The 14,392-nt window shown below is 33.9% G+C and overlaps 1 protein-coding gene across 12 annotated transcripts in view; it reads left to right on the plus strand.

The window, feature by feature from the left end:
* The window catches only part of CCDC91 (coiled-coil domain containing 91), a 362,694-nt gene that overhangs the window by 54,249 nt on the left and 294,053 nt on the right, over window positions 1–14,392 (plus strand). For 10 of the 12 annotated variants that reach the window (XM_007968045.3, XM_007968054.3, XM_037990234.2 and 7 more), the window contains exons 2-3: window positions 7,724–7,767; window positions 9,897–9,975. In XM_007968045.3, coding sequence (XP_007966236.2) covers window positions 7,738–7,767; window positions 9,897–9,975 — 109 coding nt within the window. In that variant the 5' untranslated portion in view covers window positions 7,724–7,737. Of the gene's footprint in view, window positions 1–5,368; window positions 5,390–6,452; window positions 6,472–7,723; window positions 7,768–9,896; window positions 9,976–14,392 lie in introns of those variants that run through there. The other 2 variants (XM_037990231.2, XM_037990229.2) reach the window with 2 other exon arrangements.

Here is a 14,392-nt window from a genome sequence, read left to right on the forward strand (position 1 = left end):
TGCAGTGAGCTGAGATCTGGCCACTGCACTCCAGCCTGGGCCACAAAGCGAGACTCCGTCTCAAAAAAAAAAAAAAAAAAAAAAAAAAAAAAAAAAGAATACAGTTCATACAGTGAGACTTTTGAGTTGATAGAGGGATAGCCCTGTAAAAATGTTCATTTTTTTAAGTTGGGAATATACGACTGGCCCCTGAGAAGTGATTAGTTGTGGAAAATTTGTATAGACCACTAAGATTATGAGAAGGCATACGTTTTTTGAAGGAGAAGATAATGAGATAGAATTAGAGGGCTATCAGTCTGGGAAAAGATTGCTATTAAGGAGTTGGAAGTTGAAGACAACCAAAGAGGGTGAGGGTAGATATAAGGGTTTGGAGAGTAAATGTCTTGTTGTTTTTTTTTTTGTTGTTACTTTTTGGGCTGTGTACGTTTTCTGAATGAAGGTTGGTAAAGACAGACTTAATTGATAACAGATGAAAATTATAAAGGAAAACTTTTCGTTAGTAATAGTTGAGATGTTTTCCTGTTGGATTATTTATGAATATAATGTTTTTTAGGTAATAAATTTACACCTCAGTTTGTTTTCTTTGGACTTGTGATAATCTGCTACTGGCAAAGGTTCACTGGTAGTAGAATTTATGGTATGGCAATACTTCTTTAATTCATCTTCATAGGCAGTTTCTCAATTATTAACCCCAATAATAATTGGATACTTGATGAGAATATAAAGTAGCAGTGTAGTATCTTTTAAGATATTGGTCCTTAGGCTCAGGTCTTAATATGGGTAGAGCTGTTTTAATGCTAGCAACTGGGTCCTTTAGTGCCCAAGATCCAGTATAATTTTCCTGGAAAAGTAAGAGGAAAAGGAAGCCATGTGGGAAGTGTTAGCAACTAATTTGCTTTCATTCAGTCATTTATTCTGAAGGTGTTAATTCAAAAATAATCTTTGAGCCCTTACTATGTGCTAGGAACTGCTCAGTTCAATTGCTGGAGGGTAAAAAAAAAGATGAATAAAGGATCTCCGCAATACCTCCAGATTTCTTATATACTTAGGTAGACAGTTAACATTTTCTTGACCCAATAAGCCTGAAATTCTGATCTTACATATTTTGACTCTTCTAATTATCTCAGTCTTAATTGCTTTCTATTCTTAACTTTGAGGTTTGAGAGAGAGAGAGAGAGAGAGTGTGTGTGTGTGTGTGTGTGTGTGTGTGTGTGTATTTCCTTTGTTCTGTTTTCTTTAATTTCTGTTTGCCCAGAAAAGTCAGAAAATAAAATCGCTTCTAGGAAACATGGCATTAAACAGGATCAAATGGAAAAGTATTATTGCGACTGTATGTTAGCAAGTAGTTTCCCAGATCAGATGGAGATTTAGTTAAATGCTAAGTGGATAGTGTTAACTAATAGGATATTTGGGGATGATCAGATAATTTGGGTGGTCTCTTGAGATTTTATTTTTTGAAGTCAGTTATCAAATGTCTTTTTCTCTGTTAAGCTTTTTTTAGACAGGGAGAGGTGCAGGTTGGTTAGGTTTTGAGCAACTTTGGTGTCTAGAGATACAATCTTACCTTTTGTATGAATATTTGTAATATGGGAAGATGTTATAATGGAGACTATTATGAAAAATCCTAATTTATTTGTTGAGTAAATGCAAATGTAAAGCATTTATGTGTTTTATGGTTAGTTTTGTAAAGAAAAACTTTCTTGAGTTTTTCTCAGAATATTTTGATAGAACTAATAGGTAGTTGGCTCATCATGCCATGTTGTTTTTTTGTGCTCATAGTTTAAAATTGTAATAAGGCTTGCTATGAAATACTGCTGTCTTCTGTGTCCTCCATGCTTTTCCAACTTCCTCATCTCCTACATACTGGTTTCTCCGTTTTCTTTTTTTTTTTTTTTTTTGAGACGGAGTCTGGCTCTGTCGCCCAGGCTGGAGTGCAGTGGCGGGATCTCAGCTCACTGCAAGCTCCGCCTCCCGGGTTCCCGCAATTCTCCTGCCTCAGCCTCCCGATTAGCTGGGACTATAGGTGCCTGCCACCTCGCCCGGTTAATTTTTTGTATTTTTTAGTAGAGACGGGGTTTCACTGTGTTAGCCAGGATGGTCTCCATCTCCTGACCTCGTGATCTGCCCGCCTCGGCCTCCCAGAGTGCTGGGATTACAGGCGTGAGCCACCGCGCCTGGCCAGTTTCTCCATTTTCATTTGGTTAGTTCTCTGGTCACTAATTCAACTCTGAATTTTCCCCTAATTGTTTAAAGTTACACTCATGGTGGTAAAACATACGAGCTAGTCTATTTCATTTCTTGAATACATCTCTCAGGAGCTTTCTGATCTGCTCCAAATCTAGACTGGAGGTATCTCTTCTTGCTACATAGGTATTGTGGAACTCAATTCACTGTTATTCTGGGATAAATCCCTTTGCTTTTCACTTTAGTAGGATCTTTTCTAATCCTATGTCTTTTTCTTTCTTATTCTCTTGGTTTACTCCATAGCTTTTAAAGGAAGTGTGCAATAAAAATTGTTTTGAGACTTTACAGATGTAAACATGACTTTATTCTTCCCTCAGTTATATGTTGGTTTAGCCGAATATAGAATTCTATGTTGTAAATCATTTTCCTTCAGAATTTTAAAAGCATTGGTCCATTGTTTTTTTACCTTCCAGTGATGCTGTTGTGAAGTGTGAGACCATTATGTTGTTGATCCTTTGAATGAAGCTTGTTTTCCCTCTGGAAGCTTGTAGGGTCTTCACTTTGTCTCTGCTGTGCCTTGCTGTGGGTTTTTGTTCTTTTTTTCTCTTGGATACTTGATATACCCACTACTGGATATAATGTCCTTTTGTTTTAGAAAATTTTCCTGAATTATTTTGTTGATGATTTCTTTGCTTTTGTTTTCTCTTTTCTGTCTTTCCAGTACTCCTAGAATCCTAATAATTAGATATTACATATCCTAGGCTGGATCTTATAACTTTGTTTTTACTCGGACTTTCCATTTTTTTATCTTATACTTTTTTAAAAGAAAATTTCCTTAATTTTATTTTCTACCCTGCAGTTTTCCATTTCTGCAGTTATATATTTTTTTATTTCCAAGGCCTCAGTCTTGTTGTTTACTCCTATCTTAATCATCTTCTCCCCTGAAATTAGGGCATCCTATTCTTAATTCATGGATGAACTATCTTCTGTTGTTAACTTTCTGAAGATACTATGGTTTTGTTTTTTTCTTTCTTGGATAGTCTTTGTTTATTTCATCCTATTTTTCTTTTATGGTTTGGTCTCTATTTTTTTTTCTTCTTCTTCTTCTTTTTTTTTTTTATTAGATACTTTCTTCGTTTCTTTGGTCATCCTTGATAGTCTGTTCACATGTAAGAGTGAGGCACTAATAAAGTAGCAAGCACTTACATAATGCTTAGAATATATCAGATACTGTTCTAAGTGCCTCAAATATTTTAACATATTTAATCCTTGTACTGACTTTAGGAGTTAGCTATTAGTATTTTTGATAGATGAGGAGACTGAGGCACACAGTATTTTAAGTAAAATGCCCAGTGTACACAGTAAGTGGCAGAGCTGGAATTTGAATCCATCCATCTTAACTCTATAGTCCCTTCTTTTAACCTTTATGCTGTTCTGCCTATTACTAAAATTAGAAGCTAATTGGAAATTTGGTGCTTGTGGGTGGGGTTTGTCAAAGTAGTGTTTCGTGAGTGAGCTGTTTCTTTGTGGAACGTCTAATAAGGTCCTTTTCATAGGTTGATTAGATTAATCAGAGAAGTATCTGCAGCTCTTTTGATAAGGGATTTCAGCCCAGCTGCTGTTGTTTTGGTTGCTGAGTAGTGAAAGATGACTGGAGTTACTGGTCTACATATTTAACCACCCTCTCCCCTCCCCAAGATATAACTTCACCTAGTTCACCTGTGTTGATATCTTCCTGCCTGGAGACCCTCAGCTTTACCCTGTCCAGGGAGCGAACCTCCAGTTTTCTGGTGTGGTCATAAATTGTAGGTTACCCAGTTGTGCTACAGATTCTGGGAGGGATCTTAGCATATACCTATGACTCCTAATTTTGAGTTTCACTTTTACCTAACTTTCAGTACTGCCCATTGCTGAGCCTTTTGAGGATTCTCTTATGTATTCATAAATGTGATTCTCATTTTTCCAGTGACTCATTTTCCTTGTATTTGCTTTGAAATTTCTTGCAGTTTTCTCATTTCACATTCTCTTTGACCTCGTTTTTATGCAGAAGCCAACAATCAAAAGAAATCTTTGTTATCTTAGAGGGATACCTTTCCATAAAGATGAATAAAATGTGTGTTTTAATGTGCCATTTGACTTTTTCTGTCAGATCTTTCTCAAATGTCTCATTCTACCTTTAGCATTTAATGATGCTTCCAACCAGATATATCATCTTCTGAAAATCTTTCTTCCTACCTTAGAAATTTTTTCTTCTCTCTTAAGACTCTTTTACATCTCGTGGTATTTGTATTTGCATGCTTTTCTTGCACTCTGCCCTCCTCCCTACACCAGACTATAAGTTCTTTGAGGACCTTAACTGTTACAGAATTGCTGAATAAAAGTTTATAACATTGTGTATTCTGTATATGTTTTGTCCTTTTGTGTGTCTTTCTTGTAAAACATTTTTAGAATATCAGCAGTATATTAAATATTGATACTAGCAAAATAGGGAATTAATACAATAAGGCAAAAAAAGAGATTTAACTTAGATGTAAAGAAGTCTGAGAATTGGTAGACCTTGATATTGTGAAAACTTTCAGTGTAGATTCCTAATCATAATGAAGTATACCCCTGTCTTTCTGCCATGACACAAAAGAATGAATTATGTGATCTGTTAATGTTTTGGCCAGGCTTATGATTCTGTAACTTAGATGTCAGATATATTTGCTGTTGCTACATTCTTATAATATTTGTAGTTTAATGGGCTATAATGTTAAATGCCAGAATATTCTAAAACACTTGATAGGAATGAACTTTAGATAAAGTAAATATTTTAAATGTATTGGAGTAGCTAAATATATAAAGCCCACATTTGTATATTTCCTTTTAAAAACTGTTGATTTTCGTATTTTATGAATTTCATTTTTACAAGTCAATGCTGTTAATTTTCTCCTATTTAAAATGCTCAGAAATAAACTATTGCAGGAATTGAAGTCTAAATTATTTGGAGAAAGATTATTACTTTAAAAAATATTTTTCTAGTATTATACGTTAAGAAACTTGGGACATATTTGCTTTTTTAAATGTATTAATATTTCTTTGAAAATAAAAGGAAGACTATCATCTGCTTTTTTGTTTGTTTGTTTTTAAGATGGAGTTTCACTCTTGTTGCCTGAGCTGGAGTGCAATGGCGTGATCTCAGCTTACTGCAACCTCCACCTCCCAGGTTCAAGCAGTTCTCCTGCCTCAGTTCCCCAAGTAGCTGGGATTACAGTTGTGTGCTACCATGCCTGGCTAATTTTTTGTATTTTTAGTAGAGACAGGGTTTCACCATGTTGACCAGGCTGGTCTTGAACTGCTGCTGGCCTCAGGTGATCAGCCTACCTCAGCCTTCCAAAGTGCTGGGATTACAGGCGTGAGCCACCGAATACGTAAAAGTTGCTGGAGTCTGGAAAATATCAGTGGTCACTAGTATGTTCTTTTGCAGAGCTAAATCAGAACTTAGGAAACTGACGGTATTAGGTTCATTACCACAGTCAAACAAGCTGAAATGATTGTTAGACGTGGATATTTTTATTTTCAAATTTTCTATCACCTTACATATAATTTATTGGGAAGTGACTTAAGAAAACACATAGAAGCATTACTCTAAAAATTCCATTCTTTTGAAACCATATTATTTGAGTATAGCATATGTAGATGCTAAAGATTTTTTGTTTCTTGAGATTCATGGCATACATGTGGGAAAGAGAAAGTTGGTGTTTATAGTGTGACTTGGTTAATTCTTAATGTCCATATCACTCTTCTTTCATAATTTCTTCATAAAAAATGTAGCCACATACAGATTTCTGTTCACTTGCAACACAAAATAATGTGAGTTCCATTTCAAACTAAGCATCATCAAAAGTTTCTGAAAGTCTGGTTTATATTTTTTAAGTGCTATATGTGGATGACCTGCTTAGTTTTAATTTTTGGAGGAATACATTTTATAAAAATTTTCATCAGATTGCTAAGATTGTGAGTAATGGTAATGATACCATGATTATATTCTGCTTAATTTAATACCTTTCCTATTTATAATATGTTTCTGTCTAAATATATATTTTTTAGTGTCATTACCTACTGAGTTTCTGTGAAAATAATTTGCTTTGCCTATTAAAAGAGTCCTTGAAGTTAATGTTTTCACTGTTTTTTTCTTTGACAGTTTTTTGAATTTTGTTTTTGAAGGTGTTAGCACTAGTTTCGAGAAGGTAAAGCACGGATATAGATGACTACTTAAAGCAAATGACCTTAGAAAATGCCCTTAAGGTTATTGTTTAACATATAGTTTTAATATATATAGCTATTTGTATTTTAGAAGTGGGAAAGGATTGTTTTCCTGTAATCAAGTCCATCTTGTATTACTGAGTCAGGGAAACTATAATTAAACATTTGGGTATGTTCACTTAAAGTTTTCTTTTTAATTTAAAACATTGTTTTTTTAAATTAACTTTTAGGTTAAGGGGTACATGTGCAAGTTTGTTACAAAGACAGACTCCTGTCATGGGAGTTTGTTGTACAGATTATTTTGCCATATGTTCTGTTTTGAATGATAGAAAAAGAAACCAGTTATTATTGACTAGAGTATTACTTGCAGCTATAGATTCACAGTTATGGTTCCAAATTGTAAATTAAGAAACAATCTATATGAGAAGTTATTTTTCATTTTAATGTGTACTTCCTGTTACTAATTTCACCTTTTCAGGTTTTTTAGTTCTTGTATGGTTTGTTTGATAAAGCTGCTGCTCCTTTTATTTTTTTTTAAAGCCCTGATACTAATGGTTTTATCGTTTCATTTTTATGATACACATTTAGGACTAAAAAGGCAAATATTATTTGAATGCTTGTCTCTCTTACATACTTTAAGAGTAAAGAAAAGAGGCATTCTGGATTTATTTTTGTATTTTTCTCATCCCTTATCTCCCATGAATACATGACTTGATTTATCTTGATCAGCCTAGTAACTTGCTCCACATTTTTCCAAAAGTGCAAAGCAGTTTCAGCTAAAAATACACATATCAAAATGATCCAAAAGTTGTGGCCACAGCTCAAAAATGCTGATCAATTTTGAAAATCTAAATCAGCGTTGGCCCTGAAACCGAGGGAAGAACCTTTGTGGTGGGGGACAGATTTCCAAAAACTCACCACAGTCCTGTTCTTAGCTGGAGTTTGTGCTGATGTTGCCAGACAACTGAGGAATAGATGCAAAAAGCAGGAAGCATTATTGAATTGAACGCTAGTGCCAATTTGGGAAAAGCAAATTAAAATGTAAAAGAATATTTTTCCACTCCTGGCATCTCAACATAAAATGGCAAAATACATGGTTGCTGAAAAAGTTACAGAAATTGCTAATTTTGCCAAAAAGTAAAAGCCAATTGCAAATTCTTTTTTGCGTTAAAAATGTATAGACAGAAATAATTTTAATTTACAAATAAATATGTATACTTTTAAGTTGGAGAATATTTTGACATAAATGACTGTGTGTGTGTGGGGGCTTGTTTCAATATCTTATATTTTTCAGGTGCCACTTGAAGAATGGATGATGATGATTTTGGTGGTTTTGAGGTATGCACTGTTATTTACATTAGTTTGTTTTAACTTTGTGGGATTACAATGGAGTAAACTATTTTGAAAATGTATTAAATTTCATTGGCATTCATGATCTTTCCTTGATCATTTTAATGTAATTCTGGAGTAAAAAGATGAAATCCAGAAAAATTAAAAAAACTCTCAAAATTAAAACTGATGTATTATTATAGAACATTTGGACTTGCCCATAGGAATGGTTTAAATTGAGGTAATTAAGTGCTACCAGTTTAAGCACTAAAGGAAAGATTTAAAAAATTGTCATCAGATGATTTTACTGGGATACATGTCTATTAGGAAATACTTGTGAGATGACGGATGAGTACTAAACATCTTGTCACATATTTGCATGGTTATACCTGTAATGAGTTGATTTAGTATATTAAGTACATAGCCTTTTGGTGGTTATAAAATTAATTAGTGTGTTTATATTGTTAGATTATTGTAGTAGGTTAGGAATGGATACTTTGTAAGTGGAAATTGTTAGCTGAAGAAACACTGTCTTTTCCTTAATCCTTTTCAATGTGTGTTGATTTTATTGAAATATTTTATAACCCAGTTATTTTTATGGAGCCAGTATAGTCTTGCAGGAAAATCTCTGGATTAGGAGTCAGGAGGCCTGAGCTCAAGTCCTGGAACTACCATCAAGTGAATGCTGTGATTTTTTTTTTTTCTTAAAGAATTTTACCTACTTTGGATTTGGTAAAAAGGGAATTATAAAAACTAGGGAGTGTAATTAATGACCTTAATAGGATAAATAAGATGTTAAATATATATTCAGTGTTGTGAATTTCATCAAAGAATTGTGTGAGGTGTTTGTTAGGATCTTCTTCTCTTTTGCTGATCTTTAAAATCAGTCAATATGGAGTATAGACATGCCTGTTTTCTCTGTTTCATCTAAAACTGGTTTTTGTTAAAGCACGCTTTGTATGCTTTCTGGATTTTGCTTAATGTTTTGGGTTTTGTTGAGTGGTTGAATCTTATTTATGTTACTGAAATGTAACATTTTTGTTAAAAATGCCTTCCATTTTGAGGAAAATGTATGTTTCAGATACCATCTGGCTTAGTTTATTGTTTGGAAGTTGTTATTTGAAGGTTACAGTCTGGCATAGTCTTCTTTATTTAGACCACACTTCATGTATTATTTAGGAAAAAAACACAGTGTATAATGTTCTGTAGAGTAACAGTATTATACTTTGTTACATTCATCAAATTGATTACTTTCAATACTGCATAGGTACAGGTTAACCAATATTACAATTTAATTGTAGTTATTAGGTTTTTTTTTTTCTTTCCACATCCTGCTGTATAAATTGGGAAGGTCTCTACCCTTGGTTATATAAAATATGTTCATTTTTCATAGTTGTAGAGAATAGCTACTGTATTCTGTGTCACTTAGCTCCTGTATCAGATTACCCCTTTTAACTTCTCATTAAGGCATTGGCAATTCAATGGAGAATACAAACTGAAATTCTGGCTCTAATTTTTAGTAGAAAATTTGCTGTGACCTGGGCATCTAACTGACAGAAAACTCTGTGCTGTTACCTACAAACTCAATATTCAGTAATTGTTACAAAATAGGACGGCTTGTTAATTGAAAACTTGAGGTTTAGGAATTCTCTAAATATTGAATGCTATTAATTCTAGGTAGTATATTATTCAAGACAGACGAATCTTATTTCTTTGAATTAATCTCTAATTGGGTCTTGTGCTAATTAATTAAAAGGATTTGGTGTCTATATATTTTTAAAGACAAATATTTTTCCTACATAGATGGTTAAATGTGGTAAGTTAAAATACTTAAATATAAAGTTTACAAGTGAAAATGTGATTAAGGATATAGAAAATAAAAATTTTATTGACTAACAGTAGAGTTATTTGAATAAGGAAGGAAAATTTTTACTTGAAGATAATAAAGCATGAGTACTGGGGGTGGCGAGTCATGATAGGAGGGGTAGCAGTAAAGACCAAAAAGCAATTATTTAGAGGGAATATGAAAGTGTCTGGTGTATTATAGAAGATATGCCTGTAGAACTGGAATGCTTGATCACTTAAATAGCATTTCTGCTTTTCACATCTTCTAAAATAATCTTGCCTTTGTTTTGTAGGCTGCGGAGACTTTTGATGGTGGAAATGGTGAAACTCAAACAACATCTCCTGCTATTCCTTGGGCCGCCTTTCCTACAGGTATTGGTATCTAGGAATTAGGTTGTTTTTTTTTTCCCGTGTAACATTTTTGGCTATTCTTTGAAACCCTGTTTCTCACTTTTTTACTTATCCTTCTCTGATCTGAAAAATGGAGTGATCCAGATTTACTCTTTAGGTTTTTAAAATAACAAATTGTGAATTATGTAACACATTTTGTTGAGGCCTGATTCTAAAAATGATGTCAGGAACATTAAATGAAGTTAAAATACAATTTACATTTTTCAATTTATCTTGGTTTTTGGAAGGTGAGGTGCCCAGTAACTTTTTTAGGTTGTCCAGTTCGTTAAAGATTCCTTTTTATAGTCCAAAAATAATTTATCACCTCCAGCATATTTAAATTTAGAAGTGTGTTTGCAATAAAATCACTTAAAAGTATTGAAAATTAAAATTGCCTTCTGAAAATTAAATACAAAAATCCATTATTGACAGATGTTTCTTGGAAGACCTCATGTATAATATTAATTTATGTCAAAAGAGTATTTTGAGCTTTCAGAGTTTTCTATTAAATCTGTTAAAGTTAGAAGATGAAAGTATTTTTCTTCAGCAGCTCTGCCTAGACCTCAAATGTTACAGTTGTTTATTGTAAAATATTAATCAAGTGCTTATTATGCATTAGGCACTATGGGGATATGGAGATGTATGGAATTTAGTCCTTCAAGGGTAGATAATGTAGACAGTGAATATTTGCAATATGAAATAGATTTGTCATTTGGGAAGAATGATGATTTTATCATCCATTTATTTAGCAAATTCTTATTTTCATACCTGGTCTGATCAAGTACTAACCTGGCAGCTGGAAATATATATATATATATACTTATATAGTTGATCTGGTCTCTGAAGGGTGCATATAATTTCCATAGGCAGATATGGGAGAATGAGGAAAGATTTTGAAGGGAGAAAGATAAATGGAACAAAAGTGCAAATGAGAGAAAGGTGATGGCATTGTTAGGATGCTCATTCTTCTTTGAGGGCTGTGTGTTATTTCCTTTGCTGGGAATTGTCTGTCTTGCTTCTCATTGCGTTCATTTCTACTCCCTTACGATACTAACTCCTGTGTTTTAAAAGTAGTATTTCTTGCTTTAATTTTTTTTTCTGGGTCACCTTCCCAGCAAACCTTCCAATGTCTACATGCACCTATTATCTAACTTTCATGTTGGACAGCAAGTTTTGTGGGTTAGCCACGATGTCTGTCTGTCCTGTTGTTATGTCTTAAATATGGGGCATAGTATCTGGCTTATAGTTGGTTCTCAATAAATATTTGTAGGATGAATAAAGAATAAAGTGAATAAGTGAATTAGCAACTGAATGAATGAACAGATTAGGATGGCATTGGAAATGGATAGGGAGAACTGGGATAGTAGATTATGTTTATATAGTGGCTCAGGATTTTTAGTGTGCTGTTCTGCATTTGTTTATTGTAAAGTAGGCAGAGCAACTGTACTCTTTGCATTGTGTGGATGACAGAATGGTTTTAAAAAGTTTTATCATTTGATACATGTAACTGTGTTTAGGGATGGCATGTATTCTTTCAGATTCTATTTCAGTTCTTTTTCAGTAACTCAGGTTTTTTGGAAAGAGTTATCCACAGGACTGTGTGGATGTGACAGTGAAGGAGGAGTTAAAATTGATTTTTGAGGTTTCACGTCTTGATTCTGAAAGAATAGTGTTACCATGAACAGAAATAGAGAATTTGAGACTTGGTTTGGGACAGATGGGGCCTTAATGAATTAATGTTAGACATGTATAATATATTTAAGGGACCTGAAACTCAGAAGAAAGGTTCGGGCTGGAATTCTTGGTTTAGGAGTTTTCCCGTTGATAATGACACTTAAAGCTGTAGGAGATTGCTGGGAGGAGCAGTACATAGATAGAATAAGGTTCAGTAGATTAATTTGGATGTTCAAAGGTGGGGAATAGGAGGAGGTAAAAGAGGTCTGAGAAGTAAGGGGATTTTGGGCTAGTGCTGCAACACAGAAACTAGAAGTAGAAAATTTCAAAGAAGCTATGGGCACCTCTCCAAAGGCATTAGAGAGGTCAGTGAGATTGGAGGCTGAGGAAAAAAACCATAGATGGTCGTAAGTGGCTTTTGAGGAATGATTTCAGTAGATTGGAAGTTTAAGGCAAATTGTATTTCTTTACTTTTTATGAAAGCATAAACAGTCTCTTTTATTATAAAAATAAGGTGGCAAAGTTCTAAAGAATTGTATATTATGAGCAAATTAACTCCTGTTCTCTAGGAGTGAACATTGTATGTTACATCTGCACGTCTGTATATTAGTGGGTAAAATTCTCAAACCTTCGCGAAACTAGAATTAAAGGACAAGTCATCTTGCACACACTCACACTCACACACTCACACACACACACTCTTTTTCCCCTTACTCCCTTTGAAAAATTAGATCTGAAGAATTAACTCTTTCTGGATTTTCTCAGTGACTTGCAAAATGGAGAATAAGAAACATGGCTGAGGGCTGAAGTTAAAGACATGGTACATGTTTGCTCAACCAAAGCTGTCTTTTTCCTTTGTTAGTTTGTCTTTCTCTCCCTGGAGAAGTCTGTCTCTGATTCAGGTAGTTGGAAGTTGTTTAGGTGAGTGTGATGTGAACAGCTTACTTAGCATAACAATGTAATCATTTCGACAGTAAAGACCTGAGAAGATAGGAACCCTTAAGAGATGTAAGGCAGATTCTTTTCAGTTTAAGAAAAGAGTAATTTTCTCCTTTTTTTCCCACCTACCTTTATCTTAGCTGTCTATAATCCATATGGAAAATATTTTAAAAAGAGATGATGATTAGCCAAGCTTTACCACAGCTTAAAATCCAAGAAGAGAACCAAGAAACATTTGGTTTACATTTTTAAAGTTTTTTGGGGAAAATAAAAGTCTTCATTCTTGGGGTTAGGATAAAGGATTTTGTTAAATAAAGAGTGAGGTAGGTTTGGTGAGCCTAGTGATTCTACTGCTTCAGGACAGGCAAGTAGGTGGAGGAAGATTTTGTGATAGCAACTGGGATAATTAATGTATTTCTTAAAGTGTCTGTATAGCCTGCAGTTCTGTCAATAGGTTGAGGTACCTCAAGACATGCATCTTACTGTATATTAGCATTATTTACATAGTGAACTCTTAAAATGCTAGCTTATAGGCAATGTTGATGATGAAATTAATGAACTGTCAGTAAGAATAAATGAAATGTGCATGCTGATGCTTTGTACAAAGTATTATCTCTAGGCCTGTATCTCCTTAAGTTATAGTATCTAACCTGTAAAATGTGTCTTTACACCCTTGTTATCATAGAAATTGGGGAATATAAATAAAAGATGAATGAATATGAAATTATCAAGCTCTTTTCCTATTTTGTTTACTCTCCATAAACATGTAGAAATTATTACTTTATTTTAGTGAAAGCTATCCAAGGAGAATTGCCTTTCTTTAAGCATTTTCCTCTCTATTTCATAGCCTCACCCTCCACATTGCCTTCCATGCTATTCCGCTTGAAGCCTGTAAGCCAAACTGTGATCCACATAGTGTTCCCATGGTCTGTTCCTATATTTTTGTCATTGCTCCTGATTGTATTACTTACCTCATCTTCCATCCACTTAACTTGAGTCTTACTTTTCTTTCAAGAGAACGTATGGAGCTATCACTGACTTTGTTCTGCATCTCATTAACTGCTGCTGCTTCTGAGTTTACCGTTCTTTTATTTCTGTACCAGTTGTTTGGTCCTTAGCATATGCTAATTTGTATTTTTAAAATTTGTGGTAAAACAAATATAAAATTTGCCATCTTAACTATTTTTAAGTATGCAGTTCAGTATTGTATATGTAAAACTGAAACTCTATCTACCAAACAACTCCCCATTGCCCTCTCCCCTCAGCCCCTGGCGACTGCGATCCTATTTTCTATGAATTTGACTATTCTAGATACTTCATAAAGTAGAATCATACAGTATTTGTCATTTTGTAACAGGCTTATTTTACTTAGAATAATGTTCTCAAGGTTCACCCATGTGGTAGCATGTATCAGAATTTACTTCGTTTTTAAGCCTGAATAATATTCCATTTTGTTTCTCTGTTCATTTGTTGATGTACACTGGGTTGCTTCTGCCTTTGACTATTGTAAATAATGCTGCTATAAACATGGGTGTCTAATTTGTATTTTTAAAATATTTGATCAGTATGACTCCCATCTCTTTATGTCTATGTTAGTCTGAGATTTGGAGGGCAGTGACTGTGTTTTAAACCTGTTGAATCCTGGGTGTCTAGCATAGCACTGTGCCTTTTTAATAAACAATGTTTAGTAATTATTTCTTGCTGAGTAGAGCAGATTTACTTTGTTAACTCTTCTTATTTTTAATTCTTTGGGGATAATTAGTCTTTCTATCATAAGTTGAAAGAA

Source organism: Chlorocebus sabaeus, chromosome 11 (genome assembly GCF_047675955.1).
Source record: "Chlorocebus sabaeus isolate Y175 chromosome 11, mChlSab1.0.hap1, whole genome shotgun sequence".
NCBI classification, from domain to species: Eukaryota; Metazoa; Chordata; class Mammalia; order Primates; family Cercopithecidae; genus Chlorocebus; species Chlorocebus sabaeus.